This window comes from Staurois parvus, unplaced genomic scaffold, assembly GCF_062004578.1.
Source record: "Staurois parvus isolate SC_StPar_1 unplaced genomic scaffold, SC_StPar_1.0 ptg001746l, whole genome shotgun sequence".
NCBI classification, from domain to species: Eukaryota; Metazoa; Chordata; class Amphibia; order Anura; family Ranidae; genus Staurois; species Staurois parvus.
The window spans coordinates 287,449-298,391 of NW_028319542.1; the positions used below are offsets into that span (position 1 = coordinate 287,449).

General features: G+C 48.1%; 1 protein-coding gene across 1 annotated transcript in view; it reads left to right on the forward strand.

Moving 5' to 3' along the window:
* The window catches only part of LOC149434529 (pyruvate dehydrogenase protein X component, mitochondrial-like), a 137,710-nt gene extending 126,813 nt beyond the window's left edge, over positions 1-10,897 (forward strand). The window contains exons 8-9 of the mRNA XM_089663681.1: positions 706-764; positions 10,691-10,897. Coding sequence (XP_089519807.1) covers positions 706-764; positions 10,691-10,897 — 266 coding nt within the window. The remainder of the gene's footprint in view (positions 1-705; positions 765-10,690) is intronic.
* The last annotated feature ends 46 nt before the right edge of the window (positions 10,898-10,943 follow it).

Below are 10,943 nucleotides of genomic sequence, written 5' to 3' on the forward strand. Positions count from 1 at the left end.
TGGAGTTCAGCCTGAAAGGATTTCCCAGGAAATAGAACTTGCAAGTGCAGTGGGAAGTAAGGGTGATGCATTAATTATACTTGCCTCTGGGCTGTCCTATCAAAGATCCAAGTCCCCCAAAATGGTTCTGGGATGGCATGGGTGCTAATTAGTTCAGTTCTTAAGTTTTGTGCAGTCTCCATTTCCAGTCCTTGCTATTTTTTAATGAAATTCTTTGCCTCAATTGGTGGCCCCATAGACTGCCATTGCAGCGGCTAATAAGGGTAAGGCTAGGTTCACATCTGTACGGGTGGTGCTGCTGCGGATCCGCACAAAAATCCATGCAACTGCACCACCCGCACAGAAGAATGCGGAACCGCAGGTGGGCAACAGTTCTAATGGCATGCCGCCCGCACTGGAAATCACATCCGTACTGGGAACCGAGGTTCCCGTGTGGGCTGCGGTTTCAGAAGAAGTGCAGGGACTTTTTCCCTGCGTGTCCCGGGGCACAGGAGTCCATTCAAATGAATTGGCTCTCGTGCCCACGCAAAACAAGACCCACACGGCCACATATATGTGAACCGGGGGTAAGCGAACAGAACACATGGCTCTGAAAGCATTAAGTTAACAGGTGCCACATGATTCTAATCATTTCAATAAAGACACTTTAAAATGATGGCGGTAGAGGTTGATTGATACATTTTTTGTTTTTCTCTTTTTTTGCAGATAATATAAAAGTCTCCGTAAATGATTTTATCATCAAAGCCACAGCTTCAACCCTCAAAGTAAGTTTCTAACATGTCATTAGCTGATTATCAGACATGTATTTCTCCTACCTGTCGTCCTAAATACACCTGAACATTTCATATCATTCACTCTCTGCCCTAGTATGTATTATCACCCCACTTGCTTGCCAAATACTGTGCGTTACCTCATTTTGCAGTAATCCACATTAAAAGGAAAAGAATCGGGACCTAAGGGCTCATTCAGATGGTCATCAGACCCGTCCTCTGCTTTGAGCCACTATCTGCTGTGTGTGAATCCACCTCAGAGCTGCATGCAGGCAGCCCATAGAAGTGAATGCAGACGCTGCAGCTGCATGAAAGTCTAACATTCTAGCAGGATCTGGTGGACGGATCCAAAAGCAGACATTATGGGGTTGATTTACTAAAGGCAAATATACTGTTCACTGCAAGTACAGTTGCTCCAGAGCTTAGTAAATGAGGTAAACCTTCACTTTGCAAAACATACCTAAACACATGCAGGGAAATAAAAACAGCATTTTTCTTACACATGATTGGATGCTAAAAATCAGCAGAGCTTCCCCTCAGATCTAGAGCAACTTCGCTTGCAGTGCTCAGTATATTTGCCTTTTGTAAATCAACCCCTGTGTGTTCGGTCCTGTGCTTCTGCTCACATGCCTGATTTTGACATGTGACTTTGTCCGTGCAGCCGCTGTATTTGCAGCCACTCCTGTGAGCTGCCTGCATGCAGCTCCAAGGTAGATTCACATGCAGCAGACGGCGGTTCAGATAGAAGGCTGGGTATGATCACTCGTTTGAATGAACCCCAAAAGTGGCCTTCGTTGCCTTAAGTACTATTTCCCCCCCCCCCATCCCATCCTATCCCCACCCCCACCCCCTTCCTCCTGGTAAGTCCTACACAGAACTTATGAACCCGATGAAGTGTTTGGATGCCTGAAACTTTCTTGTTCAGCATACCTGCCTTTGCACGTTCCTTTGCAGTTTCAGAACAAAAATACATTGTATGAATATGCTCTAACTATATATATATATATATATATATATATATATATATATATATATATATATACAGGAAGTGAAAAAACTAAATAAAAAAAATGAAATTTGTCCTAACCTAACCCCCCCCGCTGCACAAAATATATACATGATTAAAGGTGCACTATTAATGAAAGAACTGTAGCTGTCTTCAGTGCTGGTCTTGCGATGAAGTACTGAAAAATTGCCCACGGGAGCTTAACCACAGCAGAGGTTCTTTTTTCAGTCAGACCCACTAAGAGGGCCTTAAAAGACTTTTTTCTCCTTTTGATTTAACCAGCCATTTGCTAGTTCTGGCTCAGTGACGTAAAGCCCAGGTCTGGGGAAATAAATATTAATTGCTCGCTTAGAGAAAGAATAAAAGGTTGTTTACATGGTCCCCGCAGTGGCTTCACCCCCACACCCCAGCAGTGGTAGGGTCCTAACGTCATCAAGGTCCATAGTCATGAATATGCCAAGGGGCATTCCACATTCAGATAGTAGGCTGGATGAGAAGATCAGGTAATCAAAGGGTTTCTCCTCTTTACTAGACAAAATTAGCAATTAACACTTGCAGTGCAGGCACAGCCCAACTGCAAAGGCTAATTTTATAGTATCAAAGCCACGGGCGGCCAGGCAGTTAGCATTTTAGTAGATAACTATATTTCTCCCAAGTACAGGTTATTTAGGGGAGCAAAAAAAAAGGAAGAAAATGTTAAAGCTGATCTCCAGGCAAACACCTGAATACACAGGTGAAGTGCATATATGGGAGCTTTTTTATCTGCTAAAGAATTTGTATTTCACACAGCACATGGCACAATTCTGTCTAATAGGGCAGGAGAACTGATATTTCTCTACTGCAGTTAAATGATACATCTAGATCTCGTCTCTTCCAGCCCTCGACTGGATAGTGAAAGAGAAAGCAGTAGCCTGGTGAGCTTATCTCGCTCACTCTGCAATCTCCTCCTGTCCGCATGTGCCCCTTTTTACTGCAGCACAACGTATCACTCCTTGTTCTGCTTCTCTCTCTCCTAATTTGATTTCTGCACAAGACTGATATCAAATTCAGGTATTTGCACTGCTTGTATTTGAAAAAATACATTTAAAGGGTAAGTTCACCTTTAAAAAAAAAACCAAAATAAATAAATGCACATTTTTTCTAAGGAGCCTCCGGAGCATTGCACCCACGATCATCAGATCCAAGTGCAGTCTCAGGATAGCTGTCTGCCCATACCTCGTATGGGTAGGCAGTTATTTGAGAACAGGAAGAATCAATGGAGCACAAGAGCACTCACCAGCTCCCTCGCAGTTCATTGAGAACTACAAGCTGTCCACCGCAGTGGCTGATGGTAGTTGTAGACATTCATTCACAGGAAACTGAATGAATGACGATGAGCCCCGCATGGTTGCGTTATTTTCAAATGGTGACAGCGGGTTCGGGGATAGGATCCCCAGCCTGCTGTCACAGGGTGGGAGGGATCAGGGGGAGAGGCTGCCAATGCTGGAACATGTTACATGTTCTACCCTAAAAACGGGAGGAACTTGTAACATGTTCCAAAAGGTGAACTTATCCTTTAAGGATGTATTAATGAATACACAGCCTAAAGCATTTGTGTCTGTTATATTTGCCTGGATTTTAGTTTAAATCAAAAACTAAGCAGTGATTTCTTGAGGGCCTGTGTACATCTTTGTGGTGCTTTAACGCACAGCATGCCTGCTGTAATGTGTGAAGGTGGCCCTGTATATAAGGTAGGAGGGGTGCTTTATGCAGTATCCACCTACTTTAAAGGAACCCCATATTGAGAGAAGTATGAAGCTACCCTTAGCTGCCATTAAGGAAACTAGTCACCTGGCTGCCCGATGTGCCAAAAACGTTGCATGCTCCTTCTTTTTTTTTTTTTTTGCAAAGCAGCATACCACAACACATTTAGGGTGCATTGAGATGCCATTTATGATGCAGTTCACCAGCACTCATGAAATGTGCTGTTGGGTGTTGGGTTACCGCAGCACAGCTGTTGTGTCTACATACTTGCTTTTAGTCTGTGCACCAGAAGACATTACATTCATTGGATTCTGCATGGCAGCCAGGCATTTTCAGTAGGGGTTCATTATGGCAGACTTCATATTTTGTCAGTGCAGGTTTCCTTTAACCGCCTTCTGCCCACCATATAGTAATATGACGGACGCAAGATGGTTCTCTCATTCTGGGAGGACGTCATATGACGTCCTCCCATTCTAACCACGCATGCGCAGCTCCCGGAGCATGCAGCATGGCGATCGGCGGTGCGCTGTGTCCCTCGGATCCACGGAAAGTGCCGAAGATGTCGGCTCGGTCATGTGATCAGCTGTGATTAGACACAGCTGATCACATGTAAACAGGGAAATGCCTGTTATCGGTATTTCTCTCCCCGCGAACTGTCACGCTGACAGCTCGAGAGGAGAGCCGGTAATCTGCATTCCTCGGAGGGGACATGTACACAGATCATCAGTGCACTGATGATCAGTGTGCCCTGATGATCTGTGTAGCCCCAGCAGCGCCACCTGTCAGTGTCCATCAGTGCCACCTGTCAGTGTCCATCAGTGCCAGCTCTCAGTGCTCATCCATGCCACCTATCAGTGCCACATTTCAGTGCCCATCTGAGCTGCCTTTCAGTACCACCTGTCAGTGCTGCCTATCAGTGCCATCTAACAGGGCAAGTCAGTGCCACCTATCAGTGCCATATATAAATGCTGCCTTTCAGGGCCCATCAGTGATGCCTGTCAATGCCCATCAGTGGCTCCTCATTAGTGCCACCTATCAGTGTCCATCAGTGCAGCCTATCAGTGCCCATCTCTGCAGCCTCATTAGCGCACATCAGTGAAGGAGAAAAATCACTTATTTAGAAAATTTTATAACAAATACTAAGAAAAAACTTTTTTTCAAAATTTTCAGTGATTTTTGGTTTGTTTAAGAAAAAATAAAAAACCCAGAGGTGATTAAATACCACCAAAAGAAAGCTCTATCTGTCACAAAAAAATGATAAAATTTCATATGGGTACAGTGTTGCATGACCGCGCAATTGTCACTCAAAGTGCAACAGCGCTGGAAATTGGCATTGGCAGGAAGGGGGTATAAGTGCCCTGTAGGCAAGTGGTTAAATTGACTTGTAGCTATGGTGATCTCTTCCTGCTGAAAGTAGTAAGTAATATCCACATCACAGGCACTAGCAGATTGGGAGTCAACCTATTAGTGAATTTATACTTGGCAATGCCAACTCCCTGTGATAGGAGAGATTGCAACACGTACTGTACACGGGCGGGCAGTGTGTGAACAGGGCCAAGTGTGATGCATTGGCAGCAGCACTAATTGTGTGGAGTCACTTTACAGTAAATATTACATCAGTCACCTTAACCCCTTCTTTTCTGCTTCACTGTAAAATATATTATCTAATGATCACGTGATTGGTGGTATCCTTTAAAGCGCACCCGTCAACATTTTTCAATGCAATATGTTTCTGCGGTGCATCTGAAGTTAGCTGCTGGTCAAGTTTGAGGCCACCTGTTCAAGTTTGTTTGATATCTCATTCTAAACCCATCCAATAATACAGAATTGCCCCCCTCTGTGTCCATAACCGCCTTCACTCTTCTGGGATGGTTTTCAATGAATGTGAAGTGGTTCTGCTGCAACCTTTGCCCATTCAAGCAAAGGAACGTGTGGAGTCATGTTGAATGAGAAGACCTGGTTTGCAGTCAGCCTTCCAGTTCATTCTAAAGGAGTTTACTGGGGTTGGGGTCAGGAGTCTGTGCAAGCCATTTGTGCTTCTCCACCCCAAACTCCTCAAGCCATGTATCTATGGATCTGACTTTGTGTACAGAAGCACAGTCATCTTTGAAGGGTAAAGTATTCAGTATTCAGTATTGAGACCAGGGATCTGTGCAGGACACCCACGTTTCTCCACACCAAACTCATCAAACCGTGTGTTTAATGTGCACAGGGGCACAGTCATGCTGGAAGAATAAGTTGTTCAGTAGAGTTGAGGGCTGTGTGCAGGCCACTTGCATTCATCCATGCCAGACATGTCAAACTTCCCCTTTGACGTTCCTGTTGCTACAAGGTTGAAAGCTCACAAAATGTCTTTGCATGCTGTTGTATTAAGTGTCATGGTCTTGCGTCCACCAACCTTTGGCCTTATAGTGCCGGAAAACTGTTTGATAACCATAACTAATTTACCTCTCCACCCCTCCAGTCTCCGCCCGTATCACCCACCTACTGAACGACATATCAGACTGGATGTCGCTCCATTTCCTCAGATTGAACCTTTCCAAAACCGAGCTCCTGATTTTCCCCCCAGCCCGTGCCCCCCTCCCCCCCACCCTCTCCATCATGACCGACAACGCCACCATCAGTCCCACCCCACAAGCCAAAGTCCTAGGTGTCACTGTGGACTCAAACCTGTCCATCCAACCCCATGTCCAATTGTTGGCAAACTCATGCAGGCTCCACCTCCGCAACATCTCCAAAATACGTTCGTTCCTAACCCCAGACACTACTAAACAACTCGTACACTCCCTTATTATCTCACGTCTGGACTACTGCAACTCCCTTCTCACCGGCCTGCCTCGCCGCAGACTATCCCCGCTTCAGTCTATCCTGAACTCAGCGGCCAGACTCATCCACCTTACCAACCACTCCGCATCTGCCACCCCCCTCTGTCATTCCCTCCATTGGCTCCCGATTGCCCAACGCATTAAATTCAAACTACTAACACAGACATACAAAGCCATTCATAACACTGCCCCAAACTATCTCACCGACCTGATACCCAAATACCACCCTACCCGTAATCTTCGCTCCTCACAAGACCTCCTACTTTCTAGCTCCCTGGTCTCCACCTCCCACGCCCGACTGCAGGACTTCTCCAGGACTTCCCCCATCCTCTGGAAGTCACTACCCCAATCCATCAGACTGTCACCTACCCTCATCACCTTTAGGCGCACCCTGAAAACCCATCTCTTCAGGGAAGCCTACCCCACCCTCACCTAACAGCCGATCTCCTCATACCACTCCATCCCCCACAGCCACTTCCTCCTGTGCCACTATCCCCTCCCTCCTAGATTGTAAGCTCGAAAGAGCAGGGCCCTTGACCCTCTCGTGTATTGTATTGTCTCATGTTCTGTCCCCCACTACAATGTACAGCGCTGAGAATACCTTTTTGCGCTATATAAATACTGTATAATAATAATAACTAGACCGTCACCTTTGCCCTGTTTATAAGACTGCAAAGGACATGGAGTACAGCCACAGTATGGCCATGCCAGACTCATCAAACCACCCCCTGGACTTTTCCCAAACTGTTGCTACAAGTTTGAAAGTTCTCAATTGACTAAAATGTCTTTTGCGTGCTGTAGTGTTAATAGTTCTCTTCACTTGAAAAACCTTAACTCAAACATTTGGAGGGATGTCTACAAACTCTGGCCATATAGTAGGTATCATGGTCATGTGTCCACCAACCTTTGGCCTTATGGTGCCTGAAAACTGATAACCATAACGTGACTATCACCTTTGCCCTGTTGTATATGTCTGCAGTGGACATGTACGGCCACAGGTGGTTAATAAATCTCCGCCAGTCGGCACATGTTGTGCTCCCCAATCCCAGCAGATTCTCCTTGAGCAGAACTTCTGTGTGTATGAGCAACGGCTGAGTCCTCTTCGCCCCCCCCCCTTCCAGCCAACAGCTTAACAGCCTGCTCATGTCTGCCAGTACAGAACGCCTTCTCCGTTGTGTGTACTGGATAGGAAAATTCATTTTACTGACACGGGGCATTTCACAGTCTACGGGAAACAAATGTATTCCTTCTGCCGTTGTTTTAGTTTGTAGAAGTTAATCTTCGGGGAGTTCCGGATGACTTGCTCTTTTGTTCCACTCGCTGGCTTTGTGTAAGCAGAGCTCGGTCCCCTCTCCTGTTACTGTATCACAGACGTTCCAGACAGGGATTTACCCATATGCCATGTTTTGTATAGGAGAGGAAGTAGATCTGTGTCTAAGGCATCCTGCTCAGAGTGCTTGTAAAATCAAATTTCCACATAATACGCTGGAAGTCTGACTTACAAGCTGCTTTAAAGGGAAAGTATGAACATTTTCTTCTCTTTAGATATGCATGTAAAAGAGATCAGCTTGTAAATTTCAGCCAGCAAGGGAGCGACACAGTAGGGGGTAGGAAAGTGCTCTATAGCGATCCTGTTACTGGGAAGTTGCCACCAGTAAAGGAATTGTTAAAATGTGACATAACCCTCCTGAATCACATCAATTTCCTCTCTAGCACTCATCTGATATCAGCTACTGTGATTAGCCACTTTGCTTAAAGCAAGTCTCTGGCCAAACTTTGGACATTCAAGTATTTACATATTCTTCCATAGTAAATGAGCTGTGAAAGTGGATCTCAGTGACCTCTGTTGTTGCAGACACTGTGGATCAAATTATCCTCAAGTTTCACAGTGAAGACCTATAAGCCTCTCTTCCTCCCTCCCTCCCTCTCCCTCCCTCTCCCTCCCTCCCTCTCCCTCCCTCTCCCTCCCACCCTCCCTCTTCCTCCCGCCCTCGCCCTCCCGCCCTCTGTCTCCCTCCTGCCCTCTCCCTCCCTCCCGCCCTCTCCCCCTCTTTGCTTCTCTCTCCCTCTCCCCCTCTTTGCTTCTCTCTCCCTCTCCCCCTCTTTGCCTCTCTCTCCCTCTCCCCCTCTTTGCCTCCCTCTCCCCCTCTTTGCTTCTCTCTCCCTCTCCCCCTCTTTGCTTCTCTCCCCCCTCTTTGCTTCTCTCCCCCCTCTTTGCTTCTCTCCCCCCTCTTTGCTTCTCTCCCCCCCTCTTTGCTTCTCTCCCCCCTCTTTGCCTCTCTCCCCCCTCTTTGCCTCTCCCCCCTCTTTGCCTCTCTCCCCCCTCTTTGCCTCTCTCCCCCCTCTTTGCCTCTCTCCCCCCTCTTTGCCTCTCTCCCCCCTCTTTGCCTCTCTCCCCCCTCTTTGCCTCTCTCCCCCCTCTTTGCCTCTCTCCCCCCTTTGCCTCTCCCCCCCTTTGCCTCTCCCCCCCTTTGCCTCTCCCCCCCTTTGCCTCTCCCCCCCTTTGCCTCTCCCCCCCTTTGCCTCTCCCCCCCTTTCTTTCTTCCCCCCTCCCCTTCCCCCCTTTCTTTCTTCCCCCCTCCCCTTCCCCCCTCTCCCCCCCTCTCTCTCCCCCCCTCTCTCTCCCCCCCTCTCTCTCTCCCCCTCCCCCCCCTCTCCCCCTCCCCCCTCTCTCCCCCTCCCCCCCTCTCTCCCCCCTCCCCTTCCCCCCTCTCTCCCCCCTCCCCTTCCCCCCTCTCCCCCTCCCCCCTCTCTCCCCCCTCCCCTTCCCCCCCTCTCTCCCCCCTCTCTCTCCCCCTCCCCTCTCTCTCTCCCCCTCCCCCCCCTCTCTCTCCCCCTCTCTCTCTCCCCCCTCTCTCTCCCCCTCTCTCTCTCCCCCCCTCTCTCTCCCCCTCTCTCTCTCCCCCCCTCTCTCTCCCCCCCTCTCTCTCCCCCTCTCTCTCTCCCCCTCTCTCTCTCCCCCTCTCTCTCTCCCCCTCTCTCTCTCCCCCTCTCTCTCTCCCCCTCCCCCCCTCTCTCTCCCCCCCCTCCCCCCTCTCTTCCCCCCTCCCTCCCTCTCTTCCCCCCTCCCTCCCTCTCTCTCTCCCCTCCCCCCCTCTCTCTCCCCCCTCCCCCCCTCTCTCTCCCGCCTCCCCCCTTTCTCTCTTTCTCCCCCCCTCTCTCTTCCCCCCCTCTCTTTCTCCCCCCCCTCTCTCTTTCTCCCCCCCATCTCTCTTTCTCCCCCCCCTCTCTCTTTCTCCCCCCCCATCTATACTTTAGAGGTTACAAAGACAGTAGACTACTGAGTTACTGCTGGTAGGGAAGAGCAGGGTGAGCTAAGCTGCCAGGTCACTACTAGGAAGGAGGAGCAAAGCTGCCAAGTTATTTCTGGCAGGGGAAAGCTGGGTGAGCTGAGCTTCCCAGTCACTTCTAGGAGGAGAAGCAGGGTGAGGAGAACGTCTGAGTGTCTGCTGGGATTGGGTAGTATGGTTTGCTTAGCTGTCAGGTCACTACTTGAAAGGAGGAGTAAGGAGAGCTGAACTGTCAAGTCACTACTTTGAGGGGGACACAGGGTGAGCTAAGCCTCCCATTCACTTCTAGGAGGAGAAGCAGGGTGGGCTGAGCTGCTGAGCCACCACTGGGTGGGGATGAACAGGGAAAGTTAAGCTGTTTAGCCACTGCTGTCTGGGATGGGGGCTGGAGTGGAGTTGGGGGGTTGAGTGAGGGCTGACAGGGTGTTCTTAACTGCCAAGTCACTGTTAGATGAAGTAGCTGGGCTTCTGAGTGGCCTGACTTGAATTACTTCAGTGCTTCTGGTGTGAAATTTAAGGATGAATTGCTCCACAGTGCCTGCAGCTACAGAGGTCAGTGAGAATTTGTTTCAAAGCTCAACCAGTGCTCATTCAGAATACATAAATATTTGAATGTCCATAGCTCTGCCACAGATTTGCTTTAATGAGTGTTTAGGTGTGCTCAACTAGCCTTATAGATGGGGTCTGATTTTCATCCTTGACAGATCTGACTAAAAGTTGCAATGAGAGGAGAGAAGCAGAGTTGCCCCCATGTGTATAGATATCTGCAAACTGTACTAAGAAACAAGCATTTTAAAACATTAACACACATTGATAAGGGTAAGTTACATTAAAGTGAGCACACTAGTTTATACCCTGCAAAAAGGGCTGTAAATTCACTATAATGACAATGTTGCCTTTATGGTAATTTGTTAATGTAGAAAAATGGTCATATCCATTATAAAGCCAAAAGATTACAATCTTTGCATCCACATTTTAGCTTTTGTATTGCGCTCACTTAAATTATCTGGTCTTCTGAACAGATCACTCTAATGGCATCCTCCTTTCTACCCCCAGCAACTGCCTGAGGTGAATGTCACATGGAATGGAGAAGGCCCCAGCAAGTTGGAGTCCATTGACATCTCCATCGCCGTGGCAACCGACCGAGGCCTAATCACTCCTATAATAAGACAAGTCAGCAACAAGGGAATTCAAGAAATTGCAGAGACTGCAAAGGTGAGACACATTAGTGACACGTGCCCCGAGTGTGTCACCGCTGCTTGACAGCTGCGTCTGAGCTATTTTCATCGAGAAGAAGAAAAAAAAAAAA